The 24,625-nt window shown below is 37.8% G+C and overlaps 1 protein-coding gene across 1 annotated transcript in view; it reads left to right on the top strand.

The window, feature by feature from the left end:
* The window catches only part of ADCY1 (adenylate cyclase 1), a 161,003-nt gene that overhangs the window by 35,224 nt on the left and 101,154 nt on the right, over window positions 1-24,625 (top strand). The window contains exon 2 of the mRNA XM_066190465.1: window positions 13,985-14,134. Coding sequence (XP_066046562.1) covers window positions 13,985-14,134 — 150 coding nt within the window. The remainder of the gene's footprint in view (window positions 1-13,984; window positions 14,135-24,625) is intronic.

Below are 24,625 nucleotides of genomic sequence, written 5' to 3'. Positions count from 1 at the left end.
TTCAGTTGATTATAGACTATGCATTTGGGGGTTTAGCAAAAGTAATTGCATTGGGGCAATTGTTACTTCTGTAATGTAAAGAGTAGGGTTATATATCTGAAATTGACAGAACTTTGTGTGAACATCATGGATTTCATCTCTGACCACTGTTTTAGCTGGCATTTGGACTTAATGAAAGATATTCCAACTTCGTGATGGAGCTAAAAGTTGCTGGAGATGCCTAAAAGTGAACAGAAGTAGTAATCCTGTGATTTGCTAGTGTTAGTTCAGATTAATTTTTAAATAAAATACTACAGAGACATACTTCATGTTCACAGACACAACTTGTCTTTAAGCATTGCATTGCCTTTTCCCTGACTATGCTTTTCCTACAGATTCAGTTGTTCTTCATAGTTTTTGTCACTTTTTCCTATATAAAACAAGTAATAACCATTTTTGCCTTCTAATATGATCTTTCTTAGTTGATTTGAATTCAACCCAGTTCCCCATTCTGTATTGTCATACCAGCATACACCCATTCGGTCTTACTACCTACTTTCTACACTGTTTAGATGGGGCTTAACTGGTTCAAGCTATTGGTTTTATTGTTTCATTTGCTTCATTGTTTCTCCCTGCAACTGTTCTTATTCTAAGTAATCTATTGTTACTTCATCTGCTAAGGATGTGTACTATTGAGATGTGTGGTCTTCCACCTTGTCAAAATTCCCCAGTCCTTTTGTTTTGTTGTCACTCATCTTTTATTTAAGTTCATTCTGTTTGCAAAAATTTATCCTGTTTCAAGATCACTAACTCAACACTCCCATTTTTAAGGGTCTTCACTGAACTCACACTATCACCTCAACTTTCAGGTACTGCATGATTCAATATTTGACGCTCTTTTAAGAAGTACTTCAGGTGATTTCATTGAGGAAATTAGGATCAGGTCACTGTACTTAGTTCTGAAGGCAGGAGAACTATCACTAATGAATCTGTGTTAATTAGGATCTCTCTCAGAAGGGTTCATAGACTGTTAAAGTGGATACTTTGTCAGACCATTGGGACAATCACACAAGAAAATTTTTGAGACTTTTGACATAAAACATTTTTTAAAAATTATTTTTAGCTACACTTCAAAATATACATAAAAACAGTCTATTAATTATAACAGTAAAGCAGACTTCATTAGAATAAGCTAATATGCACAATTCTTTTCAGTGTCATAAAAATAATGAAACTAATATGCAGGTGCTGTTAAAATGTATTATTCACAAATATTTTTATTCTTAAGTAAAGAACAGAAAAAAAATAATGAAAAAATGGAGAGTCACTTCTTTACTGCAAAATAATATTTACTTATTTACATTTCTGGTCTAAAGAATTCTAAATGTCTGCAAATTATTATGAAGCTTTACTTCAGTACCACATACCCTCTTTAAATCCCCTCTTGCACACTTGTAATTTCCAGGATTGTTTCTGGTGTCATCATATTATGATTTAGGAACTACATTTCAGGAATCTACTGTTATCAGCAGACATCAGAAAATATTAAAATGATTGACAAGTTTTTGAATGACTAGGTAAGAAGAATTTTAATCTTCCTTTAGGCATTAAAGTTTTGTCATGGAGTAATTAACATCTCAGGCTCTCATGTATGCTGTAGATTTCTCACATACACATAGTATAACCAACAATACTGTATTTGCTTTTATTACAAACTCCTCTTAAACACATTTACACTAGCATGAATCAGCACATGCTCTGTGATGTGTCATCTTTTGCTCTACCTGGGCAGACTTTATGATACAAGTCCTCTGATACTTGTAGGGCAGTGGATCATTTAAAAAGATCTCTACTTTTTGCGGTATTGGGGGAGGGGGTGGGGGTAAAGAAAAAGCCTAATCTCTTGTCTGTATTCTGTAATGCATCTTGTGTCTTTAAGAGCAGAGACTGCAGTGGAAACTCAGCAAACTAGAGCTGGTCCAAAGTAACCTTTTCTAAAATGCACTTATTGTGAGCATCCTGAGCACCTCCTCTTTCCTATTGGGCATTTTATTTGCTGTTGTAAACATAGCCAAATGCAGACCTGGATTTACTCTTCAGCTTTGAGGTCAGACAACAAGCAGAGCCTGTATCAAAAGAAGACAGAAGTACAGCAGCACTGTAAAGTACATGTCCTATTCTAAACTTATTTTTTCTTTATTTGTGCAATAAAGAGTGCAATCAGCAAGCGGGATTTGTATATGGTTAAGGAAGATATAAAATGACATAATATGACATATTACAATAGTTGCAATTGAGTTATACTATTTTGTTATCAGTGAACAGCTTGCTTTGAGGCTTAACATATTTTCTCTCCTTTCTCATTTGTTTTGGAGCAAAAAAAGAACTATTCAGAATACTTAATAACTCAGTTAAATACACTCTTGCCTTTTCCAGGGCATAAAATTCTGCTGTTTGCAATCCTTTATATATGTACATAGAAATAGCACAATTTCTCTTAAGATCACACAATCTTAATTTGATGGACTGTCTTAAGCTAACTAGAACTGAAAATACATTCAAAGCAGAAAGTAGACCCACCAGAGAGCTTTTAGGCAGGAGGAAATTAAATGAAAGTTGGGGTGAGTTTCTGAGTATTTTGATAGCTATAAAAGCCCAAAAAACCAAACCAGAAAAGCATCTTGTTCAGAATTCAAAGAATAGCAGTCTATATGATCTTTATTTGTCTCTTTCATTTAAATGAAAGATAGCCCAAACCCCTCTCTTACAAGGCAGACCAAAATATGACACTGGCAGAAAAAAAAAAAAAAAGAAAATTAAAATAGGGAAATAACCCACATCAAACAAAAGAAAAAGAAAAAAAAATAGCTGAGTCTTCAAGGCTATACTAGTTTGGCATCAAATCTCTAATTTTAGCCCCCTTATTAATATTCTACTCTTCTGTTCAGAGTAGGCATATTTCAGTTCCACTCCATTGTTTTACTTTTACCTTCTTTACTTTATCTTTTCTGCCATTTAATCCTTCTTTCTCCTAAAAACCCCCATGATTTATATCCTGTTACACCTTTTGAGTTAACACTTCATTTTCACAGTTCAACTCCATGTTTTTATATGACTAGCATTCACAATATTCTGACTTTTTCCCAAAATATTTTTTTTTGCATTTAAACAGAACCAGAAAATATATACGCAACAAGACAATCATGTAATGCAAGAATTTATTAGTCTTGTGCCCTTATGTCTTTCAAAACACTCTGTTGCTCACAAAATTGGCATACTGTTATTTCTAGGGCCCTGATCCAGCAATGAGGTTTGTATGAATCAGTCTGGAATGCTACCCAAACTCCTAACCATGGAATCATGCCTCCATTTTTTAGCACACACAGACTATTTTTAATCTTTACCATGCAGACGTTTCAGCAATAAACCTGATTTTTTAGGAACAGTAACTGAAAATCAGTAGGATTTGGACCTTTGATCTTAAATCTTTAGAATTTCTTTGGCTTCTCTTGAAAAAATTGACTGATTGATTAAATTGTAATTACAGTAATTAAACAGGGGAATATTCTCTTGTGTTCCTAATCAGTCTGTCCATCAAGTGCAAATGTGACCAGAATTTATTTTAAGTCTCCTACCAATCTCGTTTAATCAGTTTGTTAGTGACATATTTTATAGCTGGTTTCCCATTGCCAAAATAATTTTCAAAGTTGAAATAGAAAATGGATGACATTCTCCATCTCTTCTTAAGCTGCTCCTTTACAACTCTGACAGTATTAAAGCTCTCAAATGCCAACACTGACAAAACACACTGTAGCTTAAATGACCCTGCAGAGTGAAAATCTTATTATCTGTAAAGACAGCTCTTGCAAGTTGTAAAGCACAATGGGAGAAAAGTAACTGGGCTCTGTGTAATAGAACATGATTTCCTCAAGGCAAACACTTTCATCTTTTCAGGACAGTTGACCAGAAGTGACATCATTCACCAACTGCATCAAATATCTGCAAAGAGACCAAAAAAGTGATACAAGAGGACAATTGTCTGGTCTAGCAGGCAATTTCTTTGGTGCAAGGGGAAACTGACTGAGATCACTTCAGTTCTGATGCAGTCATGTTTTCATTTTAACAGTGCACAGACAGACAGGACAACAGGACATGCACTTTTTCCTCTCTTTATCTCCATCTGGCTTCATTCATCTGGAAAAGGACCAGGTGTTTCACCAGTGAGGGTGAACCTAGCCCCCACAGTTTAGTCATTCCATAAAATTTTGAGGTGATTTGTTAGAAAACTTCTGTATACTTCTGGACATTTTGGGAGCAAACTCTTTTTAGTGGCATGAAATAAATATGAAGTTCTATACTTGATATGGAACTGTGTACCTGACACTGCTTGGGTCACCAAAAATTACTTGAATTTGCTGTATACGATCTTAAGTGATGCATTTCAGCATGATTTCCTGACAATGAGTTTATTACAGTGTAGTATTTGGACAGCTGCTTGAGTTGAATCTGTGTTTATTTTCTCTTCTGCGATATGTCTGTGATTATACCTAACTGACACACACTGACTTGGAAACCTGATTGTATCCATGGCCATCTACCAGACCTTGAAAAAATACCATGAAGCTAAATTCAAAAAAGGCACTTCAAGGTTTTAGGGACTGGTGTTGCATTTCCTAGGTTTTATGCACCCAACTTTCCAGGTGCAAAATTCAAGTACTCTTTGGAAATAGCCTGAGTACAGCACAGAACACCATTTCAGTACCAGATAGATGGTTCAGAGGCTCTGCAGCATGTACAGTAAGCCTGGGAATAGTATTTAATCCCAATCAGCACAGTTCCTAGGCTTGATGTGTTCAAGCTTGAACACTAGAGAACAGAGCTCAGACTCAGAAAACCCATGTTTTGTCATGAGCTCTATTACTGGCTGGCAGAATAGCCCTCTGGCCCAGCACTGTTTCACTGGCAAAACTTTGTACGGCACTTTTGAGTCTTCACAGAAAAAACTTTGAAAACTAAACTGAAGAAGTTGACTGAGAGGACCTAAGGGAAAAGCTGGAAGTGTGTTCCAGCTGTCAGAATGTGCAAGGGCTAAACACATGAAGGGTCACTCTTCAGAAAGCCAGGCCCTGCAAGGGGGACATTGTGGAACGTATTTTATATGTGTAACCAGATCATGCCTGAGCAGCATCAGTGAGTTCACTCCAACCATGGGACACAGTGGGCTGCACAGGGTGCATGGCAGGGAGCCTGGGAAAAAGGCTGTCCCACTCAGACTGGGCAGTCTTCCTCTTTGGGTTGTTGCAGGCACAATCTGAAAATGTGTCTGCCCTTGCTGAACTGAAACCACAGCCTCATTCTGCATCTGGAGTCTAAGAGCTGTACTCCAGATAAGAAATGCTTCCTGTCTGCAGCAGCCAGGTGCCAGACTGAGGCCACTACCTGCTGTTTTTCAGCCTTGCATAGGATTCGAATGAAGAAAAATTGCACTTAAGATCTGAAGGTCCAGTCACCTAGCAACTATGGTACCACTAAAGGTTTCAAACTAGCTTGGATTGTATATCCCAAAAATCTTGAGGTATTTAGTTAGTGCAGCTTTAAAAAAAAGATATTTAGATCAATTTTGGGGGGCAAAGGAACCATGTACTGCACGTACTGCATATAGCAAATGCAAATAAATTTTGGTCAACAGATAGCTGCACTACGCTCTAATGTCAAAACAGCATTATACTAACTAGGAAAAGGGGAGAAAACTGAGAATTTGGGTTGATATAGAATAGCTTCAGAGGGTGATGACCTGGACTCTGTGAAGCTAATAGCATGCATAAATGAATAAAAATAGTGGCCACAATTTCAACAGTTTTTTTTTTTTTTTTAAATGGCTTTGGCAACACATTCCAAGTATTTTGTGATATATAGCAGCTATTCATAGTGCTTGGAAGCAATTGTAATGTCCGAAAAACCCAAATCCATAGCAAACTGCCCGGTGTACAAAAGTGTATACTAGTACACTTCCAGCATACTGAAGAACTGAGGGCTTATTTGTTCTATGATGGCTTAAAATACACTGCAAAAGAATGCAACAGCTAAATCAGGAAAGAAATATAAGTAACTGCCCTCGTTTCAGCTAGGGGAGGGTTAATGTTTGCAGCAGCCACAAGAGGCATGGCTGGGAACCCAGAGGTTATCGTATACCACCTCCCATCATTTCCAGGGGCAGGTGAAGGGCTCCTTCCCCAAGCTCAGGGTATTTCTGGTGGTGAATAATTGTATGTGAATCATTTGCCTCTCCTGTGCACTCGTTCATTGGTATTGCTGCTGTTACCTTGCATATTTCATTGCTGTTTCTGGTAAACTGTTCTTATCTCCACCAATGATCTTTGTCTTTTGTCCCCCAAACTCTCCTTTCCAGCTGCTGCAAGAGGACTAGAGGACAGGGAGGGGAAGCAGGGAGGGAGTGAGAGAGCTTGCACATAGTTTGGAGTATTTTCACATGGTTTGGAGTGTTTCGGTGAGAGCACTAAATTGGGAAATACCATTCCTAAACCATGTCAAGTGACATTTGCCTGGATCTTCTCAGAACTAAGAAATACATGGGGTGTGACATGTAAGGCATTAGCAAGAATATTTTGGCATTATTCTGGGTAGCTCATTGTGTCATCTTTCCACAGATGGAAGTGACTGAGACCATGTTATTGTGTTTGAGATATATGTTATACTGTGGACCTGTTACACACTCTGGAGTGCGGTACACAATAAGACTAAGAGAAAGCTACAGCTGAGGGATCATATCTGTCGTATCTTCTCTGAGAGGCATTCATAGCTTCTCATATAGTGAAAACCTGTGGAGAGCCAGTTGTCCTGCCTACTCAGAAATTACTATGGATGACTAGGAAATTATTTTTCCCTCAAAGGTAATATGCTTCAGAATAGTCCCACTTCTCTGGGCTTTGGAGAGAGTTTTTGCTTTATGTAGAAGTAACCTTCAGTTATCTATCAAAAGTTCTAGTTTGATATATGGGAAGGTTGTTCATACTAATATCAGCGAGGCTTGTGCATACAAATATGAGACCAAGTGAAATAACTAATATTGTTCACATGATGTCAGTAACACAGATGCATATTAGTAGGTACGCGTTATGTAATAATCAGCGATCAGGTGGAGACAAATACAATTTTTTAATTTTTTTTTTTTTTTTTTTTTACACCTGAAGTGCAACAGCCCAGTGCTTACCATTGGCAAGTTTCAAACAGTAGTGTTGCGATTTTGCCAACCATTTGTAAAAGAATATTGCTCTGTGTTTTGGTCTTTTTTCTTTTTTCCCAGAAGTGCAGCTTTTATGAAGTCATTCATTATTTGGAAAGGTTTGAAGTAATTTATAAGTTATGCTTAAAGGTATTTCAGCCTGTTTTTTCCATCCAGTAATTTATTTCTTTTTTCTAAAATTTCATATATCAGTGCTCTATTGTAAGTTTTTTCTATTGTAAGTCTTTTGTATGGAATTTTTCCAATTCCCTCAAAATCAGCTTTCTTTCTTCATTAAATAAAGGAGAAAAGAACAAAAGTTCTTGTGCATAAGTTCTGCTTTCTGTCTTTCTAACAAGAAAAAAAAACAAAACAAGACAAAACAACCCTGCAAAAACAACGAACCACAAAAACCCAAAAAACAAACAATGAACAAACGAATATCCCTAAACCAAACAAAATTCCCAAAACAAAACAAAAAAGCAAACGAAACCAAACAAATAAAAAAGCAAACCAAAAAAAAAAAAAAAAAAAAAAAACCACAAAAAAAACCCAAAAACCAAACCCAACCAGCCAACAAAAAAAAAAAAAAACAAAAACCCCAACAAAACCACAAGAAAAAAAAAAACCAAACCAAAAAGCAAACCAAAAACAAAACCAAAAAACCCACAGAAGTCTTGGTACATCAAAATAAAGATCTAATTTATTGCTATTGGGAAAGGTATAAATGATGGAATTGTGAGCTCCTTTCAGAAATTTCCTAAGGCACAGAATTTAAGATTCTAAAAAAAAAGGAGCCTGAAATTAATGTCATAGATTCATGTCATATACTTGAGTGAGGGTATTGATGAGGAGAAAGCTGCCACTTTGCAACTTCTTCAAGATAAATATTTGGTATCTTGCTAATCATAGTTACATTTATCAGAATTTCTTTTTAAGTTTCAGTGCTACATAAGGTTTAGAATTCAAAATTTATGATTCAATCAGCTCTACTTCTGCTATCCCATCATAATTCTCTGCTACTGAATCTCAGAGAAAAATGCTTTGGACAAGATAAACAGCCAACAGTCTATAATGTGAGAGGGAGGTGCACTAACTTTTCTCCCAGAGCATGCTTCCAAGATAAAATGGCATATCCTTTGGAGAAAGATGGAACAAGTGAGATTTTTAACACTGATGTCTGTCAATGACTCTGCTTTTGTAGAGGCAACTTTTTTACAAAGGTGTATGGCATGTACTTTAAAAAACCTTTTTAAACTGTGTCTTTTACTTTAGTCTAACAGATTTGCAAAAAAAGGGAGAGACACAGAGTGGATTTCTGCAGTTACACATTGTTCATGTACACTTCAGAAAAACTGACTGTGGTTAGTGGACTTTGCATCTTAGCTATTGTAAAAATTTCTCTTTACTTGTATGGTTATAGACATCCCAGTGCTACTGTCTTTTCCTCAACAGTGATATCTGCACTCACTATCACTGAAATAACTGCACACTAAACTCCTTTTAGAGTATGCTGTAGATTCAGGAGGTTACAAATGAGCACAGAAACCATGGTGAATAGCACAGCAGAACAGCATTTCCTTAGTATATGACATAAGCCAGCTGGAACCAAAACTTTATAAAAATAATAGAGGGATGTTTATTTAAAATGAGAATACATTTATTTGGAGAAAAATTGCTTAGCTGCCTTCTCTGGTAGGAGGGTGTTCTTTTTGGGACACTGTCATGAACTAAGGAGTTCTCCTTCCCCTCTTACACTTCTTCAGCAATCAGAGAGAGCAGTTTTAGTAATTAAGCATACTCAAAATGTTTCAAAGTGAGTTGACTAAATGAATTTCTAAACTTTACAAAACCATGTCAGAATCAAAAGCTGGTTGTGCATTTTCTGCTCTACAGTCCAGCACTGTAAATAAAGCACTGCTCTAATGGTAGTATTTTCCATAACAGGAGAAACTATTTTTGTTTAAACTCTTCTTCATGATGTCGACAATTTTCATAAAGAGCACAGTCTTGTCTTGCTTTTCAAGGGTTTTAATGATAGAAGCACTGACTCATTTTTGTAAGCTGTTCACAACTCCTTCTTTAGACACATCCCTCACAACAGACTTCCATATTTTAAAGTAATGCATTGCATTGCTGTATCTCAAAGTATTTTGACAGAATGAGTAAATGTTACATGATCCTAACAGGAACAATAGTGGCACAGAAATTACCTGCAGTAAAATTCAATTAATGGAGAAAACTGGAAGCAGAGTTTAGACCTACCATACCTCTCATCAGGTGTCTAAGGATTAAGATACACAGGAATTGCACTGATCTTTCCTTTTCCAGCAAATTTCAATTTTCACATGGAAATGCTGGCCATATCTCCTACATATTTCACTCTACTTCATGGGTCGTCATGAGAACTCATACTTCTGAGAATAAACCAAATATTGATATTAGCCACTAAATTATAATTCTAGGAGTGGTAACTATTGAAGTCCTACTTACACCACAAGTCCACTTTTTAGAAAGCACAATGAAATTCTGAGGAAGTCTCCTGAAGTTTCCTTTCTTTCTTATTTAGCCTATTATTATTTGGACACTTCAATAACCGTCTGTATGGATCACAGAAAACTTTGTAAAAATGTTTTCTGTGATCCAGAAATCACTTACACCTTTGTGAAACAGCCACATTTTTCCGAAATATTTTTTAATACAAGCAGAAAGCTACTCTGCAGTGAAAATCAGCTTTAATTTTGAACCATCTACTATGCAATTGTTAATCTGATAACAGAACATCTGCTGAGTAAACAGAGTCCTCTCAAAAGGAAAATAATAATATGTGGAAGAAATTTTCACCACTTATTTGAGAAAGAGCAACTGCACCCATGAATGCACACATGAGTATTCTTGTTTTGAATGAAAAAGGAGAGAATAAATCCTAACTGGAATAGGGAAAGAAGTTTCAAAAGACTCTTCAAAAAGTCTCTCAACTAATCCAGTGGGAGACTCAAGAAGAGAGAGATGAATCTGGGGAATAAAAAAGAGATCTTTAATTAAACTCCTCAAGCTCTGTGTATGCATATGCATGTTACATATGCCCACTGCTAGAATTATTTGCTCACTCTTTGATGGGTGTTGCTGTGTTGCACAGTTCAAATTCCCTTCCAAAAGCAAGTTAAGACCCAAAAAACACAATGGAGAAACAAACAGGAGAGAGAGACAGACATTTGGTTGATATAGCTGATGGAGGTTCCAGCCTCTAGGCAGCCCACAAAGATTAGCAATATTGGAGGTCTGCCTTTGGTAACACCCTCACATAAGTAACCATGCCAGAATTCATCCACTGACAGGAAGTCTAACCTACTAGGGACTAGAGAATCTTAAAACTTAAAATGTTCATGCTGAAATGCGGAAATAGGCAGAACACATGATACAAGAGTCACTGACCGAGACAAAAAAAATATTGGAAACATGCTTTCATGACCCTGATACCTTTTTTAATTTATACTTTATTCTGGCAGACGTGTAATCTCATTATAGATTAAAAGAGTAGCAATTTTAAAAGTTTAAAATTGTCTTTGAATCATTTTGCACTGCATCAAAGAATTTGGTGTTTGGGTAGTTCTATAAATAGAAGGTGATGGTGAAACCTGAAGAGTACTTTTTTTCCTACTAAGCAGTAGTATAGTAAATAATGTAGGAACAACCTAAAGTTAAAATCCTTGATATTTCAGCAGTTCTGAATGCCTTAGTGCCTCTTCAATGTTCCTTAGTTTTGACAGCAAGTCTCACAATCTTTCCTAGAATTATGGGACATAATGTATGAAATATAAATATGCACATATATGTATGTATCTATGTATCTATGTATCTATGTATCTATGTGTGTAGAATCAGAGGTACTTATTAATATTAAAGGACTGGAAAATGGCACACATTTGAGAAACCTAGAGAGAAAGACTAGTATTTAGTTGCAATTGGGGCAAAAATAGTAATTAAGTAGAAACAGGTTGTGGAGGAAAGGAACTCTTACCTCAGGAGACTATCTGCCCTACTTTCTTTTCTCACATATTGAAATCTATGAATCTTTTACTTGTTTTATCCACTTTCCTGATTTCCTGAAGGCCAGAGCTGACAGCTAAGCCTCTGTTTCTTTCAAAATGTTCAAAGCATGTCAGAAAATTACTTACCCTGCTGAGCCTGAAAGTAGCAGGAACCCACCTACTGGTTACCCCTAGACCAAGTGATATCTGTTGCTTGAGTGAAATCATAATGATAGCCCCAGAACAGTTAGCAGATTGTTGCAATACGTGATCTTTTACTGCTTCCAGTTGAAATCCAGAAACTGAGTAGACTTTTTTTTATTGTCCGTAGAGGTAATTATTTATGTCTTGAGCCCCTCTGGTATCAGCACAAAAAAGATAGTTTTCACCCTGTGTTATTACCAGCTGTTTTGTATATAGACAAGATCTAAGTAGTTGCCCTGTCTGTAACTGTCAGCTCAGTTCATTCTATGGGCTCTCTTCACTGTCTTTGAATACAACCTTTTAAAATACTTTCAATTTTTATCCAATTGCACTTTAAGAATTAGCTTTAAAATACACTGTTGTCACTACATTTTGGCATGATAAAATGCAGGGATAAGGTGAGTGCAGCTGCATTCATGTCCCTAAAAATAGGGTTCCATTGGAATTTCTACAGTCATTTAATTTCAGTAGGTGTTAACTTGTGCTAAAAAATTATATACCTCAAACAGTTCTCTGTGATCAAGCAAAATAAAGCAGAATGGGAATTGCAGACTATTTGTGCTCACCCTGTATCATGAAATAATATGTTCATGTACCGCATTTCATTTTCAAAGTTTTACTATCTGTACTATCATCAGAAGCAGCATATAAGTAAGTGGTATATGAGATTGTTAAGTTTAAATTCATCTGAATGCAGCTGAACCTGTGTTTTGCCATCCTCGGGAGGAAGCTATAACATCATACTTCACTGATTTTATCTCTTATGAGATAATTGTTTCTTTTTCAGTAACCGAGGGAAGAAGTACCACTAATGCTAGGCACAGTTCCTTTTATTGTGATAGGTTATCTTTATATTTTGTGCTGGTGAGAATGTTTGCAGGGAATTTGTTGTTGATGTCCTGTTAACTTATAACAACCAGGTTTGAAGGTAAAAGTTAGAGGACTTGTGAAACCATGAAGGTCTGGAAAACTGGTCTGGAAACCAGAATGGGTCTTTCAATTCTTCCCACTATTCTTAGGTCACAAGAGGTGGGATGTTTATTACCTTTAGTTCTACACATCAGAATTTTCCTGATTATTTTTGCAGAGTGGAACATTTCCCAAAGTTTCTCCAAAAACATCACAGATGTCATTTTGGATCTTTGTTTACCATATTGGCATATTGGCTTACCATAAAGCCTTCAACCCTGGTCCTGTAAGAAGCACTTTCTACAACAATTTCAGTGGGGTTTTTTCTTAAAATTTTATTATTTTGTTTGTCCACTTTGACTCATTATACTGTGCAAACAAAAGAAATGGTCTCCTCTCCAATTTACACTAGTAGATTGTGCAACAGTAGAGGTGTACTACCTTGAATTAAGAAACAAATGTCAGTTATATGGTCTTTTTGTACTATTCTAGGTGTATAAGAATTTAACATGAATAGTGTTGCTTGCTATAATGTCTTTCTTTGCTCTTATTTTGCTCACTCTTGGCCAATTTAAAGGCCACCTCATTTCTGATTTTTGGGAATTTGTGAGTCCCATGGATCCTTATAATGATGTTGTGATATGCTTTAGGGTATGTAAGGATACTGGGACTGAAAATACACTGGGTAAAAAAATCTTATTTTCTCTTAACTACATGCACATTGCATTGCAGGAATTAGGATCTGAAGACATGTTTCAGAGATGTGATGAGAAACTTGGACAGAATTGCCTTTGATAGGGAGGTTGTGTACAAACCACTGTTCAGTTCCTTATGTTAGTTAAGTAACTTTAACACATATTGTTAAAACATATAAAAAAACCCAGAAGGGCAGTTGAGTAACTGTTGTGTCCTTCATAAAAACACTCTTTATAGAAGTAGTTCCAAAGTAATTCACAGTCACTGATTATTGCATAGTGGTGGCTCTTGGGTTGTGCTGAGGGCCATCATCTGAAAGGACTCAGCACCTTCTGAGAGATCTGCTGTACGTTAGCATCAATGATATTTTGGATGACTTCTCAAAAAGTACAATATGGTGGTTAACAGTGGATAGGGGAAGAGAAACAGATTTTCCAAATGCAAACTACACAATATGAAAGCTTGGGGTAGCTAGGAACACATTTTTTGCAGGTTTGTCAGTGCCTTTCTTCTCCACTATTAAAAAAGGGACAATAATATGCTTACTTTACAAAGGCATAGGAAAATAATTTCAGTTTTCAGAGTATTTTGGACAAATACTGATGATATTGCTCTCCTTATTAGATGGACAGATCTGTCAATGTGCTGATGACAGAAATGATGATAATTGAAGATGACAAGCTACAGATCATCATAAAAGAAATTAACTCCAGCAGATGCAAAATTCTGTACTATGCAATATTGCTTGTTGCAATTTGTGATAATTGCTGTAATTGTTTCACTGCAGGAAGGGGTATCAGTGATGTGGCTAGCAAGGCACAGTTTTAAAATAGTTTCTTTTTAATATAACTTTGCTGAGCAGAAATGTAAAATAAAAATCTGTATTTTAAAATATTCATTTATTTTTCTTTCTTTCTTACAGCTTGTGGCCAATGCAATCCTTTTTGTCAGTGTAAATTTGTATGGGGTCTTTGTGAGGATTTTGACAGAAAGGGCGCAGAGGAAGGCATTCCTTCAGGCCAGGAACTGCATTGAGGACAGGCTGAGACTGGAGGATGAAAATGAAAAACAGGTCAGTTTCTAAGCCTTATTTATTTTTCTCTGATTCTCCTGAGATGACCACAGGTTAGGACATTGTTGCCAAATGTATGCTAGGCCATGTGTACATTTCCATTGCAAAGGAAGTACTGCCTTCCCCCATCTGCTTCAGGTCTTCCTCCCCAGAGCATGCACGCTCTCCTCTCTTCATCTGCAGAGCTCAGAGAAGGTGCAGGCTGACTCCACACCTCCTGTCACCTTCAGCAGCAGAGGAGATCTATTTTAGGGCTGAGTCAAAGCCAATGTACTATTATAATAAACAATTGAGGTTATTTATCTGCATGGATGTTTTTGGGTGAGTGTTAGGTGCACTGTAAATACTTTTATTGCTGAGTGTGCTATAACCTGTTTGCCTTCACGACACCCATAAAAAAGTCAACATTTTGGGTACAAGGAGCTGCACTGCTAACTGAATAACTTTAATTGATAACAAGAATGTATATATCATATTTTTGTACAACTAATAAGAGTAACTGTGACAGCAATCAGTATCTCTTCTCAAAAATCACCTGTCTGGGTTTGAAATACAGGTGTCTGCTTGGAATGGAGTATGTAAACCCCCTCCCTCCGATTTATTAGAATTTTGAAATTAAGGGGATCTCAGGCAAAGATATGAGGATAGGAACAACAGTTCTTTACTAGTATGTATAACAAGGAAAAAAAACCCAACACAATAACTGTGGCATTAACAACAGAACCAGGAACCTTGTGACAGCCTTCTCGACTGAGACAGAAATGAACGGAGGAGAGGCTTTGCTTCACAAAGCCTTGGCCAGTCTGATCCTGGTGCCCCTGCAGAACCCTGAGGAGCACTAAGTGGAACAGCAGGAATGAGCAGGAATCCTGGGCTGGTGGATGAGATGTATCAGAAGCTCTGCGGTGGTAGCTGGAGCTCTGCGGTGGTAGAGCAGTTCCGAAGAAGCGGCTGGGGTGGGACAGCGGCCGCCCTGCTCCCTGCAGAGCAGGAAAAGGCAAGTTCGGGATTCCTGGATACACGAGCAGAAGACGATAGGTCCCTCTTTTAGTGAGGTAGGGTGTTAATAAGGTCCCAGCCCAATGGCTGCTCTTATGAGCAAAGGCTCACCCATAGAAAGCAAGAAGCAGTACAGGACTGGACTCTGGCTGTGGCAGTGAATTCTCCCCGCAGTAAGCAACAGCTACATCATCCTCCTTCCGGTGCCGAGAGCGAGAGGGAGCAGCTACCCTCAACCCCATCCTTTACCAGCCCTCAAAACTGGCAGGATCTTCCCCCTCTAAGAGAAACTCCCAGAAATAAAAGTGTAGCCACATGCTACACTCCTCACCTCACATTGGCCATTTCTTTTGGTTTTCTTAAGTACCCATAAGTACCCAGTAGTTAGTTTCTGAGCAACTTATGGGAAAAAAATTCTAAAAGTAAAGAGGAAAGAAACCCAACCGCCAACATCACCTTAGTTATTTGACAGGTTATTTTGTACAACTTTATCAATCAGCCTTCCAAGCATATTTGGAAACAATAGGAGAAGAAAAAGTGCTATATTGTTGACCTTGCTGTGGTTACTCACAGATCTTAATGCCATTTGGGTTTTGCCTTTTTTTTTTTCCCCTTTTATATGTTCTTTTTATTCTTCACACATATATTTGTAACTCTGTCACCTAATGTATTAGCTAGTTTTCCCAGTAATTTTCCCTGACCTTTCCCTAAGCAGAAAGCCAACAAAAATTCCAGAGTTCCAAGCCCTGGGGGGTACAAGGCTCTGTGCTATCTTGGTTCTTCCTGGGTACCAAGGCCAAGAACAACTCTTTGAGATACATTTTATGGACAAAGTACAACTAGTGCTGAAGAGAGGACTCCAGAGAAGGGGCTTGACCTGGGTGGGGAATTGCATCACCGCTTGTCCTCCTAATTGGCGCTCTTTATCAGTTACTCTAATTCCCTAAAACCTATAAAAATGTACTCACCCCTGAGGACGTGCTTTTGTGGACATCTTTCCATAACTGCCTCTGTGGACCTTCAAATAAAGATCACCTTTTATATTTCCTCCTTACTAAAATTGTCTCAAGTTTCATTTTCAGGCTGGAAAAAGGCAACAATATGAGGCTTAAACATGCTATGATCTGTTAGTTTGTACTAGCTTTTTCATTCTGTTTAGGTGATAATAGAGGGTGACGCTGGAATACCTCTGTGGCATGGTGGTTATTTATGCCAAATAAGATTTCAAGGTATTTCAGATTTCAAAGCTTGTGTACCTCACACAATTTTACCACCATTCATTTGCAATTTCTTTAGGAAGTCTATTCCTATTTGTGGAGTAATACAGGTCCGTAAGTACTTTCTGTTATGAATTAAGTGAATATGTTTTTATGAGCTGAACATACTCTGTAATAAGTAGACATCTCTTTGAAGACTGCATATCTTTGCCAGCTGTGTAAAAATGGTATTAGAATCAAAGCCTTTTGATTTAATTATTGACTTTTGTAATCCAAAGCAGCAGATTTTTTAAAGGCATAAATGTGTCATAAGAGAATTTCCAAGGGATTTAAACAAGCCTGCCATTTGTGCCTTTGAAAACCTACTTCTAGGATCCAGCATGAAAACAAAATTGATTTTTTGTGTTACTCTTGTTAACACATTAGCAATCTGTCTTATTTTATATATTATCCATGCATATAGAAATGCAACAAGAGCAATAATATTACACATAAATGCCATTATTTTTGAAAGTATACCGAGATGTCTTGGGTGATTATCCTGCAAATGTTTTTCCAATGTAGTGTACAGGTCAGGGAAGAGAATAAACTTTTCTCCTACACCTGAGAAATTAACTTTATGCATTACAATGTAAAACTCAATGCAGCTGTGAAATATGCTAATTAGCTGTCACAAGTACCACCAAAATACTTTCCATGGCTGTTCTCACACTATTTTCTCACACTCTAGAACCAGAGTGAGAATTAAGACACAATAACAGGCTGCAAAATTATTCTGCAGTTGCTGTGGCATAACATATGCTGGGCTTCCAGCTGGCAACACTCAATAGTGTTTTGAGAGGAGAAGAAACTCTGCTGACCTAGTTCAATTTTTGTGATCAGTCCTGTATTTTTGTTCTCTGGATTATCAATATTACATGTTAAAAAGGACTGAATGTTTTCATCAGACTTTCTTGCCTCATCCAAATTCTCTTCCCTAAAAAACATAGCCCTTTAACACTGAGAATCGTACCCCCAAAATGGTAACACTATTCCCTGATATTTCTGTGCAAGTTTTTACTGGAAAGGAAAGAGTGTGCTCTTGATTTTTGAACATACGCAGCCTCCTTGAGTTAAAGTGTTGACTGTGTGAGACAGATACACAGCTGAAATTGTAAGTGAGATTTCTTCCTCTGTGTCCAACTTACAGTGAATTCTCCTCATTGGATGTATTTGTAGTAATAGTCCTAAATGATAATTCTGATAAAACTATTTTTGTGAGCAGAGTAAAAATCTTGTGTTGGCACATTTTTGGACTGATGCAAGCAGCCTTGAAAGCATTGCTGGGAAGAAAGGGAGCACACAGATTCTGTTTATTTTAAAATTCAGTGTAATGCTCACCTTGTTATCTATTCTCTGTGGTCATCATAAATAACTGGCCTTGATGGAGGCATCATGCATTTGTTGCATTGTTGAATGTTAGATTGCAATTCCACAAGAAGTGAAGGCCAAGAACCAAGTTTTAGATAATGAGCAAATAGTTATAGTCGTCCACTTGGGATAAGCTTCTCTTATTATCTATAAATCTCAGCAGCAAGTCATCCTCCCCAGAGCAGACAGCTAAGAATAATTATTGTAAGGTGGGTCCTTTTCCCTAGAATTCTGTTTTTTTGTTCGTGCTCAGTCAGAGCATGGGAGCAGTTCCCCTCAGTCCCACTGCACCATCGCTCTGTGTCCATTTCCTTACTTCAAGATCATCCTTTGTCCATACAGCAAAAAACGCATTGTCACACAGCTCCCTGAAGGACTCCTGATGTTAAGACATCCCAACTAATCTTCCAGCAGTACTCCATCCCTCTCCAAGGAAGAAAGAAAGGAGCAAGCAGGGATGGGGAGTGGAGGATGTCTTCAACATAGAAAAAGAAGGCGTCTGCTGCTGATTGAACAGATTGCCATCTCACTAAGAGGTGATATCAGTAAAGAAGATGTGGGTCACCATGTATTAATTCCAGGTGTAGTAACTCCTGAAGTAGAGCTGTGCTCCAAGGGAGAGATACCATTGCTCTTCTGAGGCCATCTTAACTTGAAAAGCAACTGGACCACTGTCTTTAAAGACCTGATGATTTCCATTTTCCAAGCGTCTCTTTCAGCATCTTTGTAGTTTTGTTGTCCCCACAGTTTTGTGGTCATCACTCTACCTGTGTACTAATTAATATTCAAATTATGTGCTGTGTGAAACAACTTCTTTTATTTGTCATAGACTTGTTGTCTGATGAATTGATTCTGTGCTTTTGAGCTCTTGTTTTGTGGCATTGGTAATCATCCTACAGTAACCTCTTCCATGCCACTCACAACACTGTAGACTTTCATAACCATGCTTACCTCTCTTTCCAAGCTGAAGACCTGTTGTCTCTTTGGTCTCCTGATGTATGGAAGCTATATCCTACCCCAGTCTCACCAACCTTGTAACAAATCTTAATCATATCCCTTCCTTTCCTTGCCCTGACCATAAAAATATTTTTATGCATATTCATGCAGTGATTTTGGAGATAAAACATATAATTTACCTTGGTGAAATGCACTTGTGTAGCACAGACTGATATGAAAAGTGCCTGTTGCTTTCATATAAAGCAGGCTGGGAAAACATCTGACTTCATGAAAACCTTGAAAACCCACAAAACCACCTTAAATATCTTCACTGGTTACTTAATTTCATAAGTACATGCAAGTATGTTTGTAAAATAAAGACCATCTTTCAAGCCACCTGTTTAGATATTTTCTTCCCTGCTAAATGTTACTTTTATACTTCCTCACAATTAGAATTGGCAGTAGAAAATCAGCTGGAAAATAGCAAAGTCTCCAGAATGGGGGATTTGCTATTTTAAAAACTAATTGTGAAATCACAACTAGTTTTTCAAGTCATTGGGACTGCAGAAATGTATCTGTTTATTGGTGGCACCTGTCTTTCAAGAAATAGTTGTGTACTTGACTACAATGCATGAGATTTACATCTATTTGATACAAGAAACTGAAAGAAGCAATTAAAAATGACTGGGAGTTAGGAAGCATGGAGCTGAGACAGTCAGCTCTGTGTCTAGCTCCAGGAACAAAGACAGCCACTCCAGCTAGACTAATCAGATTTGCTGAAGTATTGTTCAACACCATGCTACTGCAGTAACACTGGTTCTGGGAGACAGACTAGAACTTTGGTGGTGGTCTGCAGTTTCTCCATACATGTTCACCAGATCATCATTGCATTTTCCTTATGCAATGCTGAATTGTGTGTGCAAATATCTGCATGCATATGTGTCTGCATTCCAAGTGTCTTCTGGAATTCAGGGCAATGTCCTTAACATCGCATATAGTAACTTGGTCACCACTGAGTGAGAGATTTGATTAATAACTATTCATAGAAATGGAAAACGTTTGAACAAAAGATACCGTGACTCTCACTGCACAATACTTTGAACTACTGCTTAGGGTGTCTTGTGCTTAAATTCTCTGCTGCATTCAGATTCCCCTTTCAAAGAATTTGATCTAGACATTACACATTTTGGATATGTGTACTGCCTCCTGTGCATTTGGGTAAAAAGATGACACCTACAGAAGTCCTCCAGTGGTTTTGTCTGTTGTGTTTAATTTCAAGTCCTTATGAAGAAAGGGAAAAAATTACATTAACTTTGAATAAAGCAAATTGTGTTGTATTTTGTTCTGGCAGTGGATAACAGATTGCACAGGTTTTTATCCTTTCAATTCAGCAACCAAACTGAGGAATTATTTATTTGTACAGCCCCAGGAAGAAGTAATTTCTAGAGTGTCTGACAACATGCTTATCAGGTTCTCCTCAGGTTTACTATACATTTATTCTCAGAATCTTGCATATTTTCTTTTCAGTGCAGAAGAATATATGAAATTTATCATTAAAACACAGGCCTTGTTTCCCTAACCATTCATACTGGCTGAATGCATCAGCAAATCACCCTGCAGCAAAAATTTCAGCTGGATCATGTGTGGATGCAAAAGCATGTTCTTGTCAAATTATCTAGTGTGCAGCAGGAAAGTGATACTGATTTTGCTCAAAGTGCAAGGTGTATGATGATACCTGATCCTCTGCAAAATCTAGCCAGTTGATCTTTGAAAAAACATAGGTGGACTAATTTTAGATGGCAGGGTGAGCCTGTACCACATTACCACTATGTTCTGTGTTACAGGGCAGCTTAAAATTGTATCTATTCTGCCATCAAATCACAGTCTTACACAGAAAATTCTATCTTCAAAAATCTATTTGTTCTTTACTAGGCTCAAGAAAAACTGGAAATAAGGAGTGTTGCTGTCAGTTTGAACTACTGGACTTCAGCCCAACTTGGGCAGGCTGACCACCATTGTCTCTTAGCCAAATCAGAGATCAGAAATTGTCTTACTGTCTTCTTCATTTACCCCATTATGCTGTTTTGATTCTTACACAGAAAAAAAAAAAAAAAAAAAAAAAAAAAAAAAAAAAAAAAAAAAAGCGCATCCCTGGTCCATCTTTCACCTTTCTCAGGCAAAAAAAGAGACATGGAGGCACATTTCTGTCTCACACAGAGCAATAATTGCCCAGAAGCTTTCTACTGACCAGCACCTATTAGTCTCCAGTCCTGCAATAATCATGCATGTGTCTGTGCTTCATACAGCAAATAATAAAACTGAGGGATACTCAAATAAAATGAAACCCTCCAGGTGGAAGACTTCAGCTTCCACCTGAAGTCACTAGGAGTTGCTTGTAACCCCTTGCAAGGAAAGGTACAGCAAACAAATAAATGCTTTTTAATTTTACGGATTTATTGCAGCTCTTGGTTTGCAGAATAAACATCTCATCTGAATCCAGTTAGTGTGAGAAGCTACACTGCTTGTCATACCACCAGGATTCCTCTTACCTGACTTTGGCCAAGTAAAAGTGAGGCTTATAATTTAACCCTTTAACCTACAGGCAGTAATCCCTAGTAGTAACAGGCACATCAAAGGGTAGTTCAACCCTTCTATCCTGAACTCCCTGTTAAACATAAGATGAGGTTTTTCTTTGGGAATGGTTACAAGAGGACACCTCAGCTTAGGGCTGCACAGCTGTAGGATAAGAGAGAGATGCACCTTGCTACTAGACTTGCAATTCCAAAGCAGACAAACATAAAAAGTGGGCAACATACAATAAATACACAGTTGTAAATCATATAATGTTCATGTATTTTAGTTGCCTTGTAATTTTATTATTCTAACTGCGTGCCTTTATTTTACAAAATGAAACTCAAGAAAAGTCAATTAAAACATTTTAAAAACCACACGTAGAACAGGCCAAATTATTACTCTAACTATTTAGTTTAACTTATTTCATCCCCTGAAAGCTTTCTGATGTTAGTAAATGTTGTGGTTTAACCCCAGGCACAATAAAGCACCACACAGCCCCTCCCTCCCTCTCCCCCTCCATGGTGGGATGGGGGAGAGAATGGAAAAAGCAAAGGTGAGAAAACTCATGGGCTGAGAAAAAGACATTAAAGCAAAAGCTATTCATGCAAGCAAAATAAAATGAGAAATTAAGTCACTGCTTCCCACTTGCAGGCTGGTGTTCAGCCATTCCTGGGAAAGCAGAGTTTCATCACATGTAATGGTCACTTGAGAAGACAAATGCCATGACTCTGAATATCATCTTCCCCCCTTCCTCTTTTTCCCACCAGCTTATATACTGAGCATGACACCATTTGTTATGGAAACTCCCTTTGGTGAGTTGGAGTCAAGTGTCCCGCCTCTGTCCCCTCCCAGATTCTTGTCCATCTAGAGCCTCCTTGATGGCAGGATGGTGTGAGAGGCAGAAAATCTCTTGGCTCTGAGTAAATTCTGATCAGCGATAACTAAAACGACCCAATGTTCTCAACACTGTTTTCAGCACAAATCAAAAACACAGCACCCTACTAGTCACTGTGAAGAAAACTAACTCTATTTACTCTGTGTAAAAAAGCAAATTTAATATGTCAATTAAATTGGCTATCAGCCATTCCATTTTATGGCACAAGGTGCCAAAAATTTATAGATTTATAAATTTAAATACCTCTTCATAAAGATTTGTTACAGATTTATAAAGATAAAAAGAGGGTGCATTAACCCTGTACACAGATAGCCACTCATATTCAGGCTAAGCAGGAAGACGTCTTGGACTATTGTTTGTTGCAGTTTGGTTTTTTTCTCATACATGTATGCATATTATACAGTCATGCCACCCATGTTAAGCTCTTACATGTAATGCTTGCTGGCTTACTTTGAATAGAGTACATAAATTTTTGGGTCTGAGTATTGACCTGCTAGAGAACAGGAAGGTTCTGCAGAGGGATCTGGACAGGCTGCATTGATGGATGAAGGTTCAACAAGGCCACTTGCCAAGACATGCCCTTGCAGTACTACAGACTTGGGGAAGAGTGCTTGAAAAGCTGTCTGGTGAAAAAGACCCGACCTTGCTGGTCAGCAGCTGAACGTTAAACAGAGTGTGCCCAGGAGGCCAAAAAGCCAATGGCATTCTGGCCTGTATCAGCGAAAGTGTGGCCAGCAGGACCAGGGAAGTGGTTGTACTTGGCAGGTACTTGGCACTGCTGAGGCCACACTTTGAATCCTGTGCTCAGTTTTGGACCCCTCACTGCAAGAAATACATTGAGGTGCTGGAGTGTTCCCAGAGAAGAGGAACAAAGCTAGGGAAGGGTCTGGAGAGTAAGTCCTGTGAGGAGGTGTTGAGACAGCTGGGGTTGTTTAGCCTGGAGGAAAGGAGTCTCAGGGGGGACCTTTCTGATCTCTACAACTGCCTGAAAGGAGGTTGTAGCCAGGTGGGAGTCAGTCCCTTCTCCCAGGCAACAAGTGATGAGATGATATGGCCTCAAACTCCACCAAGGGAGGTTCAGGTTGGACCTTAGGAAGAATTTCTTCATGGAAAGGGCTGTCAAGCCCTGGAATGGGCTGCCCAGGGAAGTGGTGGAGTCTCCATCATTGGAGGTGTTCAAAAAAACCAACTGGATGTGGCACTCAGTGCCATGGTCTACTTGACAAGTGGATGTCTGGCTAGAGGCTGGACTCTCTTTTCATGCCTAGGTGATTCTGTGATAAATTGTTAACTTAAAAATTAGTGCTAATTCTAATTCTATCATTCTAAGCCTGTTAATATTTTGGCTGTTAGGGGTTTTGGAATAAATAATGGAAAATTTATCATATGATCTCTTTCAAGCAACTGTCAATCATATATGCTAGTGTTTGACTCAGAATTTTTCAGTTTATTTTTCCTACTTGCATTGTGTATTTTCAATTAGAGAGAACTGAGGAGGAGGGATGAACAAGCTCACACAAACCTGTCCTTATCAGATGACTAAAAACACACAACCATACAGTTTTAAGCAGATAACAGTTTTCAGCAGATAACATCATGGATAACATTTGCCAAGACAAATTATCATTATTAAGCACACTGGCTATAGTGCATCAGATTCTGAAGTTAAATTGTAAGAAAAATAATTCAAAAGAGTTTCTTATAGTTGATTTCTAAATTTAGACTAATATCCATAACAGAAGTTCTATGAGAACACTAATGCAATGTTATTATGCATTTTAGCAGGATGCTACAGTACAAAGTAAAGCAACCTCAGTAATGAATACTGATGTTATTCCCTCAGCAGCAGGAATTCATAGAAAGCTTTATTATGTCATTAGAAAATTTCTCTTAAATGTAATTTTATTGCTGTTCACAAAATTGTTTTCACTTCTAGAAGAGACTTGACTATAATAAAAAGTTAGTTAACATGTAACACAAATTTTACACTTTTCCTGTGCCAATCTTCAAACACAGGGTGGTTCCACCATAGACCTAGGTTTTGTAACCTAGGTGTTTCATATCACAGCAACTGGCATTGCCACATGTGCAGTTTGCCAAATGACGTTACCACTTAAGCACAGATTATCTCCTTGAACTGGATACTGAGCTGGGCACTTTAATTCCAATATATGAAAGTATATGCTGCTGGGACAAATGTTCTTATGGAGTTTTTGCCTGTTTCCTTTGGTCAACTGTCTATGGAGAAAAAGAGCGAGACTTCACTCCATTAACTGAAAAAAGAAATACATTCTAAGGTAGTATTTTCGTCAGGTTTGCCATTCTAAATGAACTTCTGTCTGTTGTGTGATTTAAATTCTTTCCAAGGTTTCAGTTCCCCATTACCTCTTCAATATAAATGCATTTCATTTGGAGTTCAGCTCCCCTTCAGGCACCCTTGATTAGGAATTTCCCTGTTTG

This window comes from Chamaea fasciata, unplaced genomic scaffold (assembly GCF_029207755.1).
Source record: "Chamaea fasciata isolate MVZ Bird 193981 ecotype frontalis unplaced genomic scaffold, bChaFas1.0.hap1 SCAF_1, whole genome shotgun sequence".
NCBI lineage: Eukaryota > Metazoa > Chordata > Aves > Passeriformes > Sylviidae > Chamaea > Chamaea fasciata.
Note: the sequence above shows the minus strand (reverse complement) of the source record. Positions and strands in the feature narration are given on the sequence as shown.